The 20,575-nt window shown below is 47.2% G+C and overlaps 4 protein-coding genes across 4 annotated transcripts; 1 reads left to right on the top strand and 3 right to left on the bottom strand.

The window, feature by feature from the left end:
* Window positions 1-3,021: 3,021 nt before the first annotated feature.
* Window positions 3,022-3,956, bottom strand: TRUGW13939_08827 (uncharacterized protein; the record flags this gene model as incomplete). Its single annotated transcript, XM_035491955.1, has 2 exons — window positions 3,022-3,667; window positions 3,724-3,956. The coding sequence occupies 2 exons, from the start codon at window positions 3,954-3,956 to the stop codon at window positions 3,022-3,024; spliced, it is 879 nt and encodes a 292-aa protein (XP_035347848.1).
* Window positions 3,957-6,831: 2,875 nt separating this feature from the next.
* On the top strand, window positions 6,832-8,399 carry TRUGW13939_08826 (uncharacterized protein; the record flags this gene model as incomplete). The annotated part of the gene is made up of 3 exons (XM_035491954.1): window positions 6,832-7,033; window positions 7,085-7,776; window positions 7,827-8,399. The coding sequence occupies 3 exons, from the start codon at window positions 6,832-6,834 to the stop codon at window positions 8,397-8,399; spliced, it is 1,467 nt and encodes a 488-aa protein (XP_035347847.1).
* Window positions 8,400-8,749: 350 nt separating this feature from the next.
* TRUGW13939_08825 (uncharacterized protein) lies at window positions 8,750-11,818 on the bottom strand (the record flags this gene model as incomplete). Its single annotated transcript, XM_035491953.1, has 1 exon — window positions 8,750-11,818. The coding sequence occupies one exon, from the start codon at window positions 11,816-11,818 to the stop codon at window positions 8,750-8,752; it is 3,069 nt and encodes a 1,022-aa protein (XP_035347846.1).
* A 572-nt stretch (window positions 11,819-12,390) lies between these two features.
* On the bottom strand, window positions 12,391-16,790 carry TRUGW13939_08824 (uncharacterized protein; the record flags this gene model as incomplete). Its single annotated transcript, XM_035491952.1, has 5 exons — window positions 12,391-12,676; window positions 12,728-13,877; window positions 13,938-14,447; window positions 14,529-14,604; window positions 14,700-16,790. The coding sequence occupies 5 exons, from the start codon at window positions 16,788-16,790 to the stop codon at window positions 12,391-12,393; spliced, it is 4,113 nt and encodes a 1,370-aa protein (XP_035347845.1).
* Between the last annotated feature and the right edge of the window lie 3,785 nt (window positions 16,791-20,575).

Here is a 20,575-nt window from a genome sequence, read left to right as displayed (position 1 = left end):
TTCACCCGGGCATCGGCATGCTGCAGCCTGGGCCTTGGGCCCTAGCCACTGATGCCAGTCCCCGGCTTGGATCTTTTTGAGATAGTGCGGAAATTTTCTGACGCCACAGCGGTAACATCTACTAGGATTATGACACTTATCACATGCCCGTGCCGCTGGGAGGCGGGGTCCAATCCACCGACTAGTGGCCGACGATGTATTTGGCGATAGCACTAAACATCCGCTAAATGCGTGGTGGTTGATAACCAGTCATATTCATTTTGCTCCACATTTCCGGCTTAAAAGAAGGAGCTGCAGCCTTGCCATTATAGAAAAACATGCATCCAATCCCACAATCATGGCGGTAAATACTCTCCGATATAGCCATTCGACTAATAGGCTTAGGATTGTAATTATGACTAGGTATCGACTAGTCTATCACACCTTAAAGACGCAGATGTCGAAAAAAAAATGCTGTGTTTATCACATCTCGTGTTAAGCGCAGCTAATTTTAATGATGGATCCTGGGAGCTCTGCATACACATTAGCCATATTAATTTTTTCCAACCCCTAGTCCAATAACCCTAAGAAACCTGGATGCTTCAACTCTTCTTTCCCCGCCAGCCTTGGTGTTGAAAAGGGCTCCTCATCCAGGAAGCCCTAGCTTCTCCAAAAGACTCTCTCGCAACTGCCCTCATAATCCAACACCGTACCGACTGCCCAAACACCAATGTCCATCGGCGCACTGCTGAACCCGTTGCTAGAGACACAGCCGGATGCTCTGTCAACAAGCCGTGATACTTCGCCACTGGTGAACCCGCCGTCAAAGACACAGCCGGATGATCTGCCAGTAAACCCTGATACTTCGCCTTGGTATGCTAGCCCCATGACCTCGAGAGGATCAATTCCCTCTCAGAGCAATCTCATTGTCTAGTTTATTAGCTGATTTGGGGGTTCGTACATAAAGCTTGAACAAGGGCTCTACGGACCAGCCTCGTATATAAAAATCCTGCTAGGTGGTGTTGGCTAGCCAGATTTATACATCTTTTAGTTCGTGTAATAACCGGTCTAAAATTTGGTTTTTATTGTTGTAAATTCTTGTCATTGGGGCTGAAGACTACTGCACAATGCCAAGTTCAATGCTGCAACTAGGGTTCCGATATTAGTCTATCGGCTGGGATATTTCGTGTAGTGGTCCATTAGAGAGCTTAGCCTAGACTATGATTACCTCCGCTTAATAAAGCCTGATTCTTTGGCATGCAGGCAGTTAAATGTGCAGAATAAGCTTTGCAGCCTAGTCCAAGCTTAGCAAGGGTCATCTCGCCGTGTGCCATCTCATTTTTTCCGGGTCACCTGTGCCGCCTCACCATGTGTTGTCCCTATCTCCTTCACGTTGTCCTGGGTTTTCCGCGCACGGTAAGTAGATGCTGAACGATCTGAGCGATGGCATTAAGAATGTTGTAGACATGACGGGTTAGAGTCGCCCGATCCTAAGCCTATTAGAATAACTGTATCGGAGAGTATTTGAGTCATGCTATTCGTATAGTGTACACGGCATGCAGTCCTTGTCTTCCTGGGTTACCGCATCAACTGGTAATATACATTAGTGGATGTTTAGTGCTATCGCCAGATAGTTCGTCAGCAACTAGTCGGTGGAGGACCCCGCCTCCCAGCGGCACGGGTATATTACAACTGTATTGAGTAGATGCCAGTGTTCCAAATAGCATTTCTTCCAAGCCAATTTCCAGGCCATTCAAAACATTTCAGTCGCTAGACTTAATGTCATGTATCGAGGCTAAATCATGGTCATGGAGATGGCCGCTCGCTCATACGCAACTGGTAGAGAGATCAAAAAATCGCTCGCACAGCCTTGTCAACTAGGTAATGGGCACAAAGCTGGGTTGACTGTGGCGCTAGGCAGAAATGCAATTGTAACAGGGTCCCAGCCGTCCATTTCCTATCTCGGACATCTTGGTAACATAATCACGCTAATGCAGTAGTGGTCACCTCCTTACTCTGAAAATTGGCCTACCTGCAGCCAATGATCGGCGGCTCCGGATATGGTGCCGCGCTGGACGCGCCTTCTAATCATGGTATTCGCGTCTCCAAGACAAGGTTCCCCGCTCGGTTCAACATTGCTGGCCAAGTCAAGGCCAAAACGCTTTTTATCTATTACCTGGTCCAGAGAGGAGCACGGGTTTGCTTAAGAAGCCCGCCTGTCCCCTTGGAACTTTTGCTCAACCACTGCCTCTGCCTTAGTGACTGATCTGTTGCATTTGCTGCCTCCCAAGCGCCAAAAACCGCTTCTCTGAGCCGCTTATCTCAAACGTATACCCAATTGCCAGAGACCTTTCAAGTACAGTACACGTGCCTTCTATTGCAGATCTGTGGTCTCCTAACAAATACCTGTATAGTCTCTGCCTCCGTCATGACTTCTGAATCCGACATAACCGGTCCCGTGGACGCGATCAAATGTTGCACCTGCGGACAGGAGAAGAGCTTTGTTCATGCAGACTGTGGCGCTTGTTATTCCTGTTGCAATTGCTCCAAGAGAAGGGAGTGAATGATCGAAGACTAGGGGCGAATAGCTGCAAGGTTATTTTTTGAACTGTCATTGAAGCTGCTTGACTGGCAACCAGTCATAAGGATCCTCCTGAATAATGACTCTGCGGGCTCTCCTGGAACAGTTTGCAAAATCCACTGTAGAGTATAAGGGATTAGACCAAGTAGCAGGAATTATACATACACATAAGATTCTCGTTCTGAAATCTATTTCATATTTGCGATGGTTTTGATCCACCATCCCTAGATATAAGGTTATATAAACTCAAGCTTCTTTCGAATCTAGGGGTTGCTGGCGTCTACAATACAAATGTAATCCTTTCAATGCAGAGCATATTTCAACGTCATCAGAATGGCTTGGAAGGCGATAGGAATCATAATCAAGCCACATTTGCCTTGTTCTCGGAGATTCAGCATCTGCCAATGGTTTTCTGTGAAGTGCCATGGGTTAGACAGAGTTGAGGATCGATAAAAGCGCACTTACTCATTGCTATTGAAGACTTCAAAGCCAGTGGAAATAATGAGCACAGGCTGAGCAAGATCGGCGATAATCTGCTTGACTGGGGCGGCAGCAAAGGGTGATATTATGATCGAGGCCTTGTCGATTTCCGCGAATCCTCCTGCACCGTGAGTTCCAACAATTTTGAATTCCTTCTTGGTCAGGATATCTTCTGCGACCTCTGTATACTCTGGGTCCTGAGCAAGTAATGGCAATGTTTCATTGCCACGACAAAGTTGAGCGATAGTAAGAGCCATTGAATGCTGGATCATGCAGCTCATCACGTTTTTCACCTCAGAGTTCTCATCCCAAGAGTCGTGCTGCTTTTTAAGCCATTCAGGCGCGGTGCGGCAAAAATCACCGAGCCCGAAGCAGAGAACTTTCTTCACAGTGTTTGTACCGAGTACATCTTGGACCAAGGCTGCTAAGAGCTTCCAGGTCTTGCTATTCTTCCACAACAAGTGTTTCTCGTCAAAGACTTGCATAGGCTGTGCTATAAGCTCTCGAAAGTTTCGTGCAGTCTGATTGCTCCAATCCACAATGTAAGAGCATAGGTAAGTTTCGATTGGGCCGTTGGGTTGTGCTTTCACAAGTTGCCAATATTCTTGGTATTTGACATGGGGTTTCCTAAAGAAAGCTTAGATTGCAGGTTGAAATTGGGCCAGAATACCATATCCACGTACCAGATAGGGTTCTGTACTTTGAACATGGGATTGGAAATTTGGATTATGCTTCCATCGATTCGACGAACTGAAAACCGCTCCATCGCATAGGATTGGCGCAATTGTTGTTCTATGTCTTCGAGGTCCTTTTTGGTCCAAAGCCTGGCACTAGAACTGTACAGATCTGCGGCTCTTTGGCTACTGATTCGCCAATCCGTGCACCCGTAGTCGAGCGGTCTTAGAGTTTGTGGCATGGTCTCGTAGCTGTTGGTCGAGCGAAGTGAGGAACAAACCATGTGGTGAGTGGCCCAAGATTGTTTGGGAAGGATAAGGGTCGGGAAAGAAAAGACTCGGACTGAGCTGTGAGACTCGATGATTGTCTGCTTTTGTGTATGGGTACCAGTGTCGGATACAGTGACAACGATTGCTTTGTGCTTTGAGTGATCAAGAATAATTCAGCTACCTTCGAAGCTCTGCTGCTAACTACTTAACTACCTAGTACTTAAGTAGTTAGGTAGGGGGTCAAGGAAAATCAAAAGCAAGAGGAAAAACAAAATTCCGATCACCGATTTACCGCGGTCCTATGCGGCCCAACGCGGTTCACCCATTGGATAAAACGTCGTGGTGAGCGCTTTCATGCAGTGAGCGTTTTCATGTAGTATTGCTTTTGTGCAGTTCCTTTGTCTACATCACGTCTATCTTGCCAATAGAGGCCAAGACCGTGGAGATCCTGGAAAACGGATTTGGGCTGATCCGCTTATTGGCGACCGTGAGCCTTTAATCCAAGAAGACTGATACCGAATTTCACATACCCACGGACTTGTTAAGACCGATTTATTTGCCCTTGGCAGGTTGCTTTACGAAATTTCCACGGGAAGTCGTCCATACAACGAGATCGAAGATACTGAAGTTGAATAAATTATTCGTAATCGAAGGACAACAAGGAGGGACGATTATTAGAATTCAATCATCTGGTATCGCAATCAATGGTTTCCTAGATTTGGGTAGAGCTTATTTAAATTAAGTACTGTAGCAAGGCTGGTCGAATGTTTACGATAACAAACAACCGAAATGTTTTCTATCGGCGATACTCTTTATGAATGACGTGTGCGTTATACTCGTGCTCCGAGTCTCGCACTTAATGCGACATTCCAAAGCTGTCGACCGTCCAATTCCTCTACAGTGGTGAATACCGGTCCACAGCACGCCGAGACCGAGGTGCGCCGTACCGGGATGCAAACGACGGATCTGCGGTGGTGCAATGAGACTGTTGTCTGCAGCTTCTCCCGTCCGATTTGGAGGGCTGTGAAGACTGGCCATTCAGATTCTTATTTTTAATCGAACCCGGTGACTTTGGATCTCGACCCTTGAGCTTCGTGCTGTATTGAACTTCTCCGTTCGGTCAGGGAAGTGTTTTTTGATCTGTTTCGATACCAAGTTCGAATCTGGAGATCCTTGTGTACCCATTTTTCACCTTCCCTTGGGGTTGTCTACAATCTTTCCTAGTGTACGTATTTGAGGTGAGCTTTATGTTGGAGTTGTTGTATCAAAGCTAACAGTTTAGATCATTCTATTTCGACACCTACTTCCTGGGAACAGTGCAAAGCTGCTTTTCTTACTATATGGCAGTTTCTCTTCTGTAATGAAGATATTTCTGTTGCTACTTATTCCTCTGCTGCATTTGTGGCTGTATAGGTTGCTCACCATTGCCTTTGCTCTCGATTACTTATTCCTTGCAATTATTTGCTATTCAAGTTCGCGACGAACTCCACCAGATGGACCGACGCAAGTGGTACAGAGAAATTTGAATCCTCCTTCAGTGTTTTACACACATCTCTCTTTGTTTTTGCCCCACAGCCCAGGCTGTTGCCTGAAGCTACGTCAAACACGAATAGAGTGGTATTTTATAATACGACTTCTATACGTAATATTTGCTATATTTAGTTATCAATACCTCATTAGAACTTGACAGCTAGTATTACGGTAACAGGAAAGATACTGAGCTAATGTTTATTTGACTAGCGTCGGGCCACGGCCTGGGCTGTGGGGCAAAAAAAAAGAGATGTGTGTAAAACACTGAAGGAGGTTTCGAGTTTGTCTGTATTGGTCCGAAGCAAATACGGGTAGATGAAAATACAAACTCATTCTATAGGGGGATTGTTACTGTACATGTACCCTGATTATTTCCTTCATTCGTGAAATAATTACAGAGGTCATCATGGTTGAAGCGCTTTCACGGATAAATATAATGATCCCTAGAGGAGCACATAACGAATTTCATTCTGTGCCTCATGAAAAACTGCTTCGAACTGTTCCGATCTCTGATAGACCTGAAGTGCTCTTACATATGAGTGGATATCTCTACAAATTCCATCCCCATCCCCTCATCCTTCCGGTAGCTGATTTCTACTTCAATTTGGCAGTTGAGAAAAGCAATTTAATTGGGTGTTTGCGCCTGTTGTTTCTCTGTTTGGAAATTGAGGCATCAGACCAACGTTCGCGCAGTTCCACCATAGGTCAGACTCCTAAGTCGTAAAGCTAGAGACTGCATCTAATCCCATTGCTAAGGTCGTGAAATTCGTAGTAGGTTTGTGTCTAGGGGATGCACTCGCATGAGTTACATAGTCCTGTTTCGAAATTATTGTTAGCATATGCTGAAGTGGTGACAAACCGGTTCTTTGTACTATACGCGTTTGAGTCTGGTTCAAACCCATCCACTCCTTATACTGTACGATGCGGTCGCCGTTATAATCCATATTTCTAGTTCGAGATTCGGATTCTTGGCACATTAATCTTCCTATGGCTATCCAGTAATCCGTAACCATGTAACATAGACCCCAGGATGTAGTAACTACCAGTCAGCAATCATCGTCAGTGGGAGCCTAACATCAAAGTTATAGCAGGAATTTTACAGTCACTCTATCACTATATGCGTAAGATATTGTCAGCATCTCATGTTGCCGTAAGCTTTTTGGACCGAAATACGTAATGCAAAATGGCTGACGTAACGCCGCGTCAGACACGGAGAATCTTGGATAAATTCAGTCTTCAGTCGTCTGTCCCTTAAGCGACAGGATAGATAAAGACATCATACATGTACCTGTACCAAAGAGACATAGACCCTTCACAATGGTTTTACGAATTGCTATTGTTGGAAGCGGCATCTCAGGACTGGCAGCATTCTGGGCACTTCGGCTCACAGAGCATGATGTTCACCTATATGAACGCAGCGACTGTCTCGGAGGCTGCGAACAGGTTTTCTCATGGTCTGACGAGGAAGAGAAGGCTTTGATAGATCCGACATTGACATTATACAATCCCACTAGCCACCGTAAGCTATTGCCTACCTTTCCAAACCGGACCCTAGCTGACTGTTAAGCAGCAAATCTCGCCGCTTGGCTGTCATACTTGCAGATACCAACCATCCCGGTGCATTACACATTCGGGGTTGAAAATGAAAGTACAGGTTTTGGATGGTCGTCGACGTCCCTTTGGCGACTTTTTTCTCGGAATATTTTCCTCATGTGCCGCATGCTGTACGACATCTGGAGGTTTCACCTTACGACGGTAGATCTCACAAATCCATTTCACCCTCGTTGGTTTGATTCTATTGGGGTCTTCCTTCGCCGGGAGAAGTATTCTCACATTTTCTGTGATAACTATCTCATCCCATTAATCGCGTCGACATGGATACAGGATCCTCGTTGCATACTTTCAATGCCGACTGGGGCAGTGGTGAGTTATCTCAGGCGACATAGGTTCCAACCCTTTTTCGCAAGATCTTTCCTGTGGCGATCAGTAGAAGGGGGTGCAAAACGGTATATAGAAGCAATATTTGACAACACCGATGACTGTCAAGTGCATCGAGCTACAAGAGTACATCGAATTCTTCACGAGGGCTCTAGATTACGTTTACAAGTTGAGAATGGGCCTACAAGCGACTTTGACCATGTCATACTTGCCACTGGCCCAGCCAACGCCCTACAGGTCTTGGATGCCACAAACGAAGAAAGAAAAGTATTGGAAAAATTCAGGACTACCACTCACACCGTCTTCCTGCACTCGGATGTGAAAGTATGTTTGAAAATGAATGTCTTATGTACCATGTCACTGATCAACGGTAGTTTCTTCCCCCGACTAGAGAAATCTGGGCATTTCGGAATTACCGGATTCATCGCTCTTATTCAGATGCCCTGTCAGAGTTATATAGCGGCTCCACAACAACGTATATCAACTATGTCCAAAACGAAAAAGGCGGCGACACGAAGCCTCTTTTGCTGACAACCGACCCGGAAGTCCCGCCGCAAGAATCCGAAGTGCAGTGTACTTTCATGTACGATGGTCCCGTATACGACAAAGATTCCATCGTGGCGCAGCGGGAGATGAAATACATCCAGGGTAGTAGGAACATATGGTTCACCAGCTCCTCGCTAGCACACGGACTTTCCGAGGACGGGTTTTGTCAAGGTATTGAAGTCGCCCGCATCATCTGCCCCGAGCTCACTGTTAGCCTGCCCTTTAAGTTTCGGGGCCGACATGAAAAAGGCGGCAATGAGATTAATGCACCAAGAGGACGGCATTTTGGAAGTATATGGCAATCTGTACTACACTATATGCTGGTCTGTTACTCCTGGTGGCATAAACTGTACAGAATTTGGTCGAGGATTTCTGACGGTGAACGCATGTGGAAGCGTTGATCGGCATGTGTGGTCCACTGTTGGTAGACTTGTTGTTACGAAGGCACGCTGTAAAACCGTCTCCTTATTCTACATAGATGTCTTTCCCACTCTATCAATAGATTATTCTTTCAGCCTTGTGTCGAATACTGTAGATACTCTCGCTGTCTGTGTGAATCTTGGATCTTGTGGTGTCATCAAAAGAATAAAACGTAATGACTATATGTTATTTCTATGTCTAAAGTTACTATCTATATCAAACAGACAACATAAGAAATAGGAAATACAATACCTTTCTATGGTAAGCAATAGTTAAAAGGAAAGGCCATTCATGCATCTATCATCGCGCTTCGACATCGCCCTGAAACCATTTATCGGTGCAGCCTTCTCATTTGTTCTGCCAAATTGCGTAAAAGGTCATCATCCGCCTGACCCGATATCCCAGCAGTAGGTGACTCTTGACCTGTCTCAGGTGGAGGAGTTTGATAAGTGCGTGGGGGGCCCATTTGATCCTGAAGGAAGTCCACTATTTCATCGAGTTCACCCTCAGCCGCTGGTGGAGGAGTTTGAGAAGTGCGTTGGCGACGCAGTTCATCCCGAACACCCCGAAGGAAGTCTGCTAGTTCATTGATTCCATCCTCAGCCGCTGGTTCTTCTCTGGTCGCACGGCGACGGCGACGGCGACCTGTACCTCCCGTGCGCGGTTGAGGAACCATATCCTCCAGGTCACTCTCCTGGGCACGGCGAAGGTGATCAGTGCGTCGTGGAGGGGTGAAGTGGACCGAAGCTTCGATGCCGTCGTCCTCGATGTCGCTCTCAATCACCCAGTCTCTCCCGGTCGGGACAACGTTGTGGTGACGGCGACCCGGTCTAGTACGTCGAGGGGCGCCATGTACTGGATCAATCTGTTGAGCGCGGCGACAGCGACCTGTAGTCTCTCTAGTGCGCCGTGGAGGAGGCATAGCCTCAATGTCATCGTCCTCGATGTCACTCTCTATCACCGACCGCCTCCTTCCCGGGGCCTGGGCGCGACGACCCGTTGTATCTCTAGTATGCCGTTCGTGGACCATAGCAGGGCCATAAACCGGGTCAATCTGTGGTCGAGAATAAGCATGGCCAGGGGTTGGGTCTCTCGATGTATATCGACAACGTGTTGGGTCTGGAATAAACGCGAACGGAATGAGGTCCGCTTCCTTGTGATAATCCTCCAACTCCGCTTGTAGAAACTGCTCACTCAAGTATTCCCGTACATGACTAGTGGTATACCAACCCTCATCATCTGGAAACTGTAATATCACCCACATGTAGTTGCGGTTCAGATATGGATATCCTCCCTTGACGTCCCGACAATGAATTGAGACCCCAACAATCCGAGTATGCTGCCTGGATGCTTCTATGAGTTTGTCGATAGATCCTTCACTGAATAGAAGATCGGCCTCCCTACGGCCTTGATCAAGCGCTTCCTCTGTGAATTCTTCGATTATGGCTCTCCCTCCAGCTTTTCCTCCAACGAGGTGTGCTGGGATCATTCGGTATTCCATATATCCATTGGCGGCTGGACGTTTGACATTAATTTGATACCCACTACCTATTGGCCGATATTGGTCGATTTCCCACCACTCCTCACACCATTTTACCCATCCAGAAACAAGCTCTCCCCTAGTCGGTTCATATCCAGGACCCCAGCTATCAGCACGCCTTGGTGCTGCTGTTTGGTGCCGGCGTTCTTGTCCTGAATTGGTGTTCAGTCGTTCTCTCGGCCGTTCTGTTGGCCGTTCTCTTGAGCGTTCTCTCGGCCATTGAGGACGGCTCCGTCGACCGGAATTTCCCTGCTGCGATGGAGATGAAGTTCCTCCTGCATCTCGAGGCGGCTGCAACCCTCTACGAGACGGCGGCCGGGTTAGAGGCTCCTGGACCGAGTGCGTATCCTCGCTACTAGGAGAAGGGCTTCTTGATCCCACTTCGTTTGCAATGTCTTGTGAAGGCCTATTGCCGCCATCGTCATCAGAGGGATTAGTCACTAATGGCAGTGGTAGAGTCAGCCCTGCAGCCCGACCGAGAATTGACGAACGGAATGCAGATGTCATTACGGGATAGTTATGGTAAGTTAAGATATAGTCCCACGCGTGCTCTGCAATTGACTCTTCTAGAGGATTGGCGTCCGATCGAGTCCAAAGGCGGTTCAAATACAGCCAAGCACTTGCACAAAATTTGTTTGATCTATCCTGAGGTCTGTGTATGTTGAAGTAATCAATGGTTCGGCGGAATTGCTCTTCATCAAGTGATGGAAAAACTAGGACCATTGCAGCTAGAGGGCGATATAGCCTATCCAAGGTCTGAGATTCTCTCAAGGCAACTACGTCGGAGCCCTGGAGATCTAAGTTGTAACTATTGTCCGATAACGCTCCCCTTGAGAGCAATAAGTTCAAATTGGAGGGGCTTTGGTTCTGATAGTAATCTTGAAATTCTGCCAACCATCCGTCTAGGTCAAAGTTTTCGACGTTTTGAATGGCCCGTAACGTCTGCAGTTCTGGCACATATCGGAATCGCAATATTGGCTGCATATGGAATAGTTCACTTAGCAGTCTATCCCGAACTTGCCGGCGCTCTTCTCGCGACATGCGGTTCACGTTATCACGAATCTCAATGTCCACAATCTCACCATGTAATGGCGTGCTACTTCGGTTGGTAGAAGGCTGGCCAGGCTGTGTGGAGGATGGACCTTCAACCTGCGGTATAGAACCCGGGGGATTAGGAGGAATCTCTGCTACTTGAGGGGCCGCCGAGCCTTCTAAAAAGCGCACTCTAGTTTCCTGTCCGGAAGTGGAGGCAGTGGACTCACTCGTCACAGGTACGGTTGTCTGCACATTCGAAGGATTTCCCGTCACCGGGGTTTGGTCATTTCGGCTGGTAGAAGACTGGCCAGGCTGTGTGGATGCTGAACCCTCACCCTGCGACTCAGAGTCCTGTGGACTCAGCGGAATCTCTACCACTTGAGGGGGCGTCGTCCATTCTGAAAACGCCCCCGGCACCGCAATTTCTCGTCTAGGAGTGGAGGTAGTGGAATCAGTCGTCACAGGTACGTTAGTCTGCCCATCTGAAGGATTTTCTGTCTGCGGCTCTTCTGCTATGGGAGGTAATTGGAAAGTTGGTTCTCGTTGTGTGGAGTCATTTCCTGGTGGCTGGGGAAGATCTTCTTGCTGCGCAGATTCTGGGTTCACATCGTTGATTTCCGCCCGATCAGGGCTCTGCGATGCCTGCGTTGATTCCTGGCTGGGTTGATTGGCCCCACCGCGGCCCGTTCTTGTAGAACTGGAACCACGGCGACCTCTGCCAGTAGCACCCTGGCCCCTGGAAGAGTTACGCGTGGGAGTGTCAGGGATGGGGTTGTCATCTCCGCTGCCCCGACTCGTGCTTCTTGTCACACGTCCAGCTGACATGTTGAAGGATGGTGTGTAGCGGATCTATATACCCCAAATTTCATGGAGTTGGAGTTTTTATATACAATGTTGACGTGTGGCGGCTATAATGGGATGCTGGAGGCTTGTTTGGCTCCCAGTTGTAAGTGGACCTTTCCAAGGCCATATGCGAATTCCAGCCTCTATGAATACGATATTGGAGTTCAACAGCCCCGATGAGTCTAAAACTGGTCACCGTGAATATTAAAAATCTTCGATCAATAATAGATCATACAAAAATAGATCCATGCAAAGTCGGTCAATTTTGTAATCAAGTAAAAGCATTTCCATTTACATGTACTGTACAATGAATATAGTGGAGCTATAGGGATAGAAATAGTGGTAGTAACCTGCATATCTCATCTGAGGGGAGGGGTCGGGGTAATGTAGCCATCCATCCATACTGTAATCGAGTGGAAAGGCGAACTTGTGGTTAAAAAAGGAACGAATTCATGGCAAAATATGTTTCGTGCTTGTAGATGCTAGTTGTCAGTTCCATGGGTTTATCTTCAATTTGAGCTCTATATTATGCTACGTACCTGCGTCCACAATCGCTAATCATAATGCTCGAAGTAATATAGTAAGCTAGTTGTTGCGGTGTTCATCATTGTCTGCGTATCAACCCACTCGGTTCTTTCAGGAGGAGCGTTGAACTGCAAGTGTAAGGGGTCTATCTGGCCGGCCCATTCTATAATATGATTTGTAGTCAATGATGCTTTCGCGAAAAGTGTTTGAATAACGGCATCGAGTGACTGGAAATAGGCTATAGCGTTTCGATACGCGTGTCTCATGTAATTGACTAAGAGCTCTAGTGAGCTATTAGAAAAACCACGACTCTCCCTAATGTAATATAAGCTCCCAGTTCAATTTATTGGAAAGGGGGTAGCATACATATATCTCGCGACATCTGGTCCACCGGCCAATATAGCAATGATTCCAATACCACTTCCAAGCTTCCACCATCGCTTGCCGTAGCTCTTGCTATCTGAGATTTGTTTCTGGGCGCACTCCTTGCCATTCACTGACAAGTCACCAACCTCTTGTAATATGGTCGTATGGGCTATAGATATTAAATTCCGATGATGGCGATCGATGAATTCCCCGTTGGCTTCTCTCTTTTCGAGCTGTTCCACATAATTCTTGACGAAGATGAAAAAAAGTACTCGTGCTAAGCGGCGATATACCGACTTTCGTTGTCTATCGTTATTAGTTTCCATTAAAAACCGAAACATTGAGGTAGAGATTTTGGCTGAAGGAAGATTGTGACAAGATGGAAGCAAAATTCCGTGCTGTTGGAAGTCCTTCCACAGCCACCCCTTTAAGTCATTCAGAACAAAAGCCGTGTCACTAACTATCCTATCACCTATTTGGTAAATCTCACGCAACTCTTCATCATAAATAGGTTGGTTGAGCAGAGACCTAAGCAAGCGGAACCGGGCGGTCTCTGCCTCCGATGGCAATGCAAGCTGGCGTTCTTCATTTGAACCGACACCGATTGTAAAGTCAGAAATCTCTGAGCTTGTTGATGATCGTACTGGGGATTTAGGAGAGTATTTAGGGGAATGAGAATGTTGCCTGCTGTTACTAATTGTCGGACTTGTAGGATTGTATGTCGGAGAACGTGAGTTGAAACTGGTAGACGTAGGACCAAAATTAGGCGACGATGGGCTATAATTTGGTGACGACGGCGAGAAGTGGGGTGAAGTAGGAGAGAACTCTGTATCCACAGTAGTCATATCACCTTCGAGCTCTTTATTAGCTAGACGCCTGAAATCCGATTCGCTGTCTGTAATGATGTTGAGAATCGATCGAAATAAGCACTTGCTAGCGGTGGACTGATTTCCACCAAGCGTAGATGTGTAATCTCGTTTTACAGAAATTAGCATCTCGCCTACTTTGATAATCATACTGTCCTCCAGGGATCTGACTAATTCATCAAGGGCTTTCTGGACTGTTTCAATACTTCTATGAAACATTGTTGACTTGGCTTGATCCACAAAGCAAGACATAACTTCTTTCATTTGATTGAAACTTCCAGGGCCTACAGAAAGCTCATCTTAGCAATAAACGAGATATTCTCATTCAAACGTAGAAATATTACCTGATAGTACTGTGCAATTGGCGTACGCGGGTTTTATTTTCTCCGCTACAACAGGCTGGAACATCCGACTAATTTCTTTTGATCTCCTTATAACCATTGTAAGATCCTCTAGACAAAGTCCCTTCACAAGCTGTTGATAGACACGTAACTGTTGAGACAACACATGGTTTCCTAATCGGTTAGTGGTATGGCTATCGGTATGATGGATACTGTCGTGGAACGACTGCAGCAAGCGTGCCCCCTCCGATGCTGTACTGAGAAAGAGGGATTGAGCCCGTCGAGAGAAGGTACGCTCCCAACCAGAAGCGACGACCTTGAGAACTGGCTCAGTCAATTCCGCGTTCCAATCATGAATGCCTTCTGCATTTGTATAGACTCCATCACGACGGCAGATAGCTTTATAAGTGGACCAGAAAAAACCCCCAGCAGCACGGTTATCGGTGTTAACCCGCCCACCCCATCGTTTTACAATCTCATCTGCTTTGTTCACCGCCGCTTCTACTGCGTCTTCTAAAAAAATACATCACCACTGATCAGTAAAATTTTACCAATTCATACCAGCCAACGGAAGTGGAGTCGAAATCAACCTACCGTAGACTGTAAATATGTTGCATTGGATCGTATTCCGGAATCGCTGGCACATGTCTAGAATAAGTTCCTCAAGATCCTACATTGGTCATAATCATTAGCACGTATCAGACGACGGCAACCACGCATGCTAGAAAAATAAGCGATACAACGGAACCGGGAAGCCCGACGTACAGCGTAGAGAACTTTGTAGTGAGTTTCAATAGTGTTGGCCCAATTTGTCTTTTCCTCGTCAGAGGTTTGATTCCCGTCAGCTGAGGACGTCAGCCGAAGAGAGTTCAAAAGTTGGTCTAGGTTATTTAAAAAGCATCGAGAATTTGCATCTCTAATAGCCTCCGTTAGCTTCTTGCAGTGGGCTTGAAGTTGAGGGACTTCCGTGTCCTCATGGGCCTGAAACCCTGGTATAGTGGGCTCCAATTCCAAGCGGCCTTGAAGCTTCTGATACGCCCGAGAAGAGATGCAAAACACAGGAAGAGATCGAGCTACTTCCTCATAATCGCGATCATCAGCATCAGGATTAAAACTGGACGAATCAGCCTCTTCTGCAAGTTCTTGGTCGAGCTCTTTGATTCCAGCTGCAAAGTCTTTCCGAATCGCACACCGTGCATACTCGTTTCGACCGGAGATCGCTAAACCGTTTAGTTCAGCTTGAATGTGGGCCATTACAATCTCGATATCTGAAATCCTCCTCAAGACAGTTTCCGTTTCGATTTTAAGATCTTGCCTGTGGTGGCGGTTTTCTTTCTTTCTCGCCCTAAGTTCTAAAAGCCTTCGATCGACCTCTCCTGCCGTGAGAGGATTACTGTACGTTGGCGATTGACCCTGATGTTCATCGACTTCGTATCCGGTATCGCCATCGGCACGGTAATCGTTGAGAATGTAGTCCCATGATGTTTTTGAGATGTTACCATTGCTGACTCGCTTCCGTTTCTTAGAACACGGTCGACTAGGAGCGTAGACTGCCTTGCCATCTGCAATTTCCTCCTTTAATGTCTCCCACATCTCAACATTCTCATCGATTTCGTCTGCAGCCGCGGCCCATTCAGACATAGCTTTCTCGAGTCTGTCCAGATATTGTCTGTTGCCGTGTTTCTTCTCCGAATGCTCGTCCGCCTTGTTGCGAAGAGCGCTCATTCGCTCCTCAAGGCCCAAACAATCCTGGCATTCCAGAAGGCTAATGTCGTCGGTTTTGCTGCAAATAAACGTAACACTGTTCAGGCCACCGTCCATCTTGAGTTGGCGCTTGAAGGTCCCGCCCAGAAGGCACTTTGCCGCCTTATCGTCAACAGCCCGAGTGATTGGCGCCACGATCCATAGGCCGGTGCATTGTTTTATGTAGCTTTTAGAAATTGAAGCCCGAGCCGGGTTGGAATCATGTGCACCAGGCAAGTCGACGATGACCATTCCTGTTGAGAGCGCGGTAGCCTTGACATAAATACGAACAACCTTAATCAAGGGCCAGACCTCTATGTCTAGGAATGGTTTTTCTGTCGCGTCTTTCTCCCCAGTAATTTTTTCTCTACTGTCAACGTAGGTCTGAAGATTCCTGTAAAAAATTTTCGGGTTAGTTTCGACGACTGATTCTATCCTGCCAAGCACTTTCTTCACGTTGGGATGTTCAATTAGCTCCGAAACGGTACTGTTCTCTAGCTGGTTCTTTGTGTATTTTGGATACACTGATTTGATTTTTGCGTATGCTATGCCAGCGTCGGTCTCTTGAGTACTCGCTTCACGAGAAATATTTCCCTTGCCATCCAACAAATCATCAAAAAGAATTCGAAGTTCCTTTGCCCAATCGGTGGCCGTAATAAATTCAACTTCCGCTCGGTATGGGGTCTCCTCGTAATTATAAGAGATTTCGGTGACAACCGCGGTGCAAGCTCGCATACAACTGGTTGGTACCAATCGCTCTTCGTCCAACACAGCATTGATAACTGAAGATTTTCCCGCTCCTGTATTACCGACAACACCGATTATTATTTTCGGCCGTACGGCTTGTTTCTGGAGATATTCGAGGGGTTGCAGCCACTGAGACCTATCCACATCAGACAGCTGACTTAATGGCTCCCTCAAACGGTCTAACACGTTAATTCCGTGGTTGATGGCGGTTTCGAGACCTTGAGAATCACAATCGGCGAACAATGTTTGTAAACTGAGCCCGTCCGATATCTTCGGTATAGAGGAAGAATTGACAGATGAGACCGTATTTGGCGTCCACCTATGACAGACGCGGGGAATATCCACATTTGTATATTCTTCATTCATAATAAAAACACCTTTTTCCAAGCTTCAAATTCCATCTAGAGTCAGAAAGGAGAGAAGATTTTATACTAAGGTACCCCATTCGAATATTACAGTATATACTATCTGAGAGAAGACATTAGCAACGGCCAGATCCCTCTCCCTGCAGCCGTGCCGCCATGTATGTACCGACCACCGAGGCTGGCACCCTCCGCCCGAATCTCATACTCGTTGCTGACTCAAACAAAATGACAGGGGATGGTTTGCTGACTTAAATGAGAATGAAAGATGATGTAAACATCAATGTGCTTTAAAGCGTTCGTATTGCTGACTCAATAGAATGAGATTGATTACGTACAATAGGAGTTTGCACACCTGAAGAAACGTAAGCAGCCTGCTAACAAAATCTAACCACCTAATGCGATACGTGTAATAATATAAACTGCTTTTCAGTATTTGTGCTTTGCTGACTCAAGAAATGACGGAGGTGATCACGATAGTGACGTAAATCGGGTATGCTTTAAAGCACCCTTATGTTTCTGACTCAAAAATAAATTAATCAGGACGATGCGGTAATTAATTCCCAATCTTCTACTTTGAAGCCGTTACATAGTAAACCCTTCCCGTTTACATAATTATTTCCTAAACCCTGCAGCTAAGAGGTTTTAATTTATTTTTATAGGTCTTTCTATAGCCTCTTCAGGTTTCTGTAACAAGATGTATAGTATATAATAGTACTTACTATATAGTATCTTAATATTTATATAATTCTTTTAGCTATATAGTTATCTTAAGTAATTTTATCTGGCAGATAGACATAAGTGAATTTGTATGGGCTCTAAGGAGACACGGCAAATATTAGGAATTGTATTAGTAATTTGAAAATATGTGTGTGTGTGTGTGTGTGATACGTACTGAACTGTACACCTGGATGGATGGATGGATGGATGGTTTCATTTACCCCGACCTCTCCCCTTGGGGGATATGCAGGCTACTACCACTATATGTATCCTTGTAGCTCTAATTACAGTCGTCGTCACATTTCTTACGGGCGAACTTTATGCCTCGCCTAGGGGCCTGTAGTCGGCCTTTGCCTTGGATTCCGTTCCTGTGGACCCGTTGGTCCACGGCTACAAAACCTTCGAGATGCTTCTGCGAAGTCCAGTACCGCGCCTAAAATGCTGCCTTTCGCGGAGCTACTAGTACTACCTTGACCCTTTGCTCCAAGCATGAGCGGTACATTGCCAAACGTTTCGCCAAGCTCTTTTCGTAGTGTCTGCCGTTCTGTTGTCAATTTTGGGCAATCTATTAGGATGTGGGTGACGGTTTCCTTGGCACCGCATTCGCATTTCTCATCTTCACGAAATCGGAGGACCTTCCCATGGGTTGCCAACCAAGAGTGTCCAGTTCGTAATTGAGTTAGTAAGTAGGCCCGGTTTCGTGGTAGCGATTGGTATAGTCGTCGGGTGTGGATGGCTGGGAGCTTGGTGTCGATTCTCCGTAGGTGAGCCCCTTTGCGAGATGCCTTCCATTCGTCTTCCCATTCTTTCAAGATTTGTCTTCGGATCGCCGCTTTCTCGCGTGAGACTGGTCGACAGAAGGGGTGCGCCTTCTTGGGGCCGACCGTTGCCTTGGCCAGGTGGTCCGCCGCATCGTTCCCCGGGTCGTCGCAGTGGCCGGGGATCCATTGGAGACGGAGAGGGATGCCTCGGCTGTCCAGTTCATACGCTGACTGGTTAATCGCCTGGATCACTCTTTGTCCAGATGTGTTGCGTGGGTTTTTGATTGCTTGTAGTGCCGATTTGCTGTCGCTAAGGATGGTTATTACTTCACTCATTCCGTTTCGGGTGGGCTGTTGGTTTTGGTGGGAGACTCTGAACGCCAGGCTGATTGCGTAATAAATGCCAATTAACTCAGCTATGTGAACGGACCAATGTGCCGTCGAGCCTATGGCTGTTTTGCGAGACGCAACTATGTTCTGGTTGCGGTCTAAGACCACTGCGGCTGCTCCCAAATGGTTGTTATGTCCCGAGGCGTCTGAGTAGACTACTTGGTGAGGGTTCGCGAGGAGGGCCGAAGCGCTCTTTCTCGCCATTTCTCGATCTGGGTTGATGTCAATTTCGACAAACGCCGATCCTTTCCATGGGGCTGTCGGTTTGGGGTTGATGGTTTCTAATCCGCAAAATTGTTCAAGGCCCATGGTTTTCATGGATTCTGCAAGGGGAAACCGTGGGCCGCTGCCATTGCCTGCGTTGTCACGTCGCCTTCTGGCCCTTGATAGTACCTCTTGTATCGGGTGGTCCCAAGGGAGCGTGAGCAGGTTGACAATAGTCATCTGTGCTCTCTGTCGGAGGCGGAGGCGGGTCGGCAGTGTGAACAGTTCAACTTCCATGGTGGCGGTCGCTACCGATTTAAAGGCTGACAGGATTCGTATTAGTGCCGATCTCTGGATCGTGTTGAGGGCCCTGAGGTGCATTCTGTCTTTCGGGGGGTTGTGCCAGACCGTGGATGCGTAATCTATAATGGGAGTGACGCAGGCTTGATATAACTGTCGCATTTGGCCTGGGCGCAGGTATCGTAGACCACCCAACGCCGTGTTGACCCTCGTGGCTCTTTTTAAAACCTGTTGTACATGTTGTTTCCATCGGAGTTCACTGTCGAACACCACGCCAAGGAGCTTAGCGGTGGTGCTCGGTTTAACGGTAGTGCCCTGTATGATCAGTTGTCCTTTATCCAGCTCGGACTTTCTCCGGGTCAGATGGATCAGTTCTGTTTTCTCTGCTGCGAAGCATGATCCTGTCTGTTCGGCCCATTGTTCGATCCGTGGAATGTCGTCATCCTGCAGTTTTTGAAGATTCTCCTCCGCGGACGATCCCACGACCCATCGGAAATAGTCATCGATAAACGCCGATGAGCCGCCCTTATGGTTGACCGGCTGGTTCACCAAACCCGCATTGAAAAAGATGAACAGAATTGGTGACAGCGGGGATCCTTGGGCCAGACCCGCGTTCCCCAGGGGAACTCTGGTGGATTCGAAGTCATCGAAGGTAATGCTGGCGGTCCTATCTTCCATGAAACTGGCGATCCAGGATCGGAGGACGGACGGAATCCCTTTTGCTCTGAGCTGGCTGTCAAGAACCCTTCCGTTGACCCCATTGAAGGCTCCTTTGAGGTCGAACGCAACCAGTGTTATTACCTTTGATCGGATCCATGCCTTGTCGATTGCGTTAGACAGTATCAGTAGTGCCTGTTCGGTGTTTCGTCCTGGTCTACCCCCAAATTGGGTGTTTGGCAGCAGATTATAGGTCTCTGCATAGTAAGATAGGCGTTTTGCGATGACTGCTTCCAGGGTCTTGCCGAGTGTGTTCAGAAGCGAGATCGGTCGGTACGCTGCCGGGATGGCATAGTCCGGCTTGTTCGGCTTCCGGAGAACCACTATTCTCGCTCTTTTCCACTGTCGAGGGTAATGTCCGAGTTTGATCGATGCCGTGAGAATCTGAAAGATCTCCTCGCTGAGGTATGGCCAAATTTGTTTCCACCCTAGCGTCGGGATTTCGTCTTCTCCTGGAGCTTTCTTGGCTTTCATGTGATGCAGGGCTCTGTAAATTTCCTCTTTTGTGATTGGGTCCCATCTGATTTCTTCGTTTGGCGCTGGCTCCTCGGTGACTTCGGGTGATGTCATCTCAGGAAAGAATGCGTTCAGAAACATTTGAGCTTTGCTCTCATTATCTATTACTTCCCCTGTTCCGTCTTTCAGTGGTGGGATACAGCCGTAGGATTCCCGCGGTTTCATGTATGATGCCGCCTTC

Source organism: Talaromyces rugulosus, chromosome V, assembly GCF_013368755.1.
Source record: "Talaromyces rugulosus chromosome V, complete sequence".
Taxonomy (NCBI): Eukaryota; Fungi; Ascomycota; class Eurotiomycetes; order Eurotiales; family Trichocomaceae; genus Talaromyces; species Talaromyces rugulosus.
This window is presented reverse-complemented; position numbering and strand designations above follow the sequence as displayed.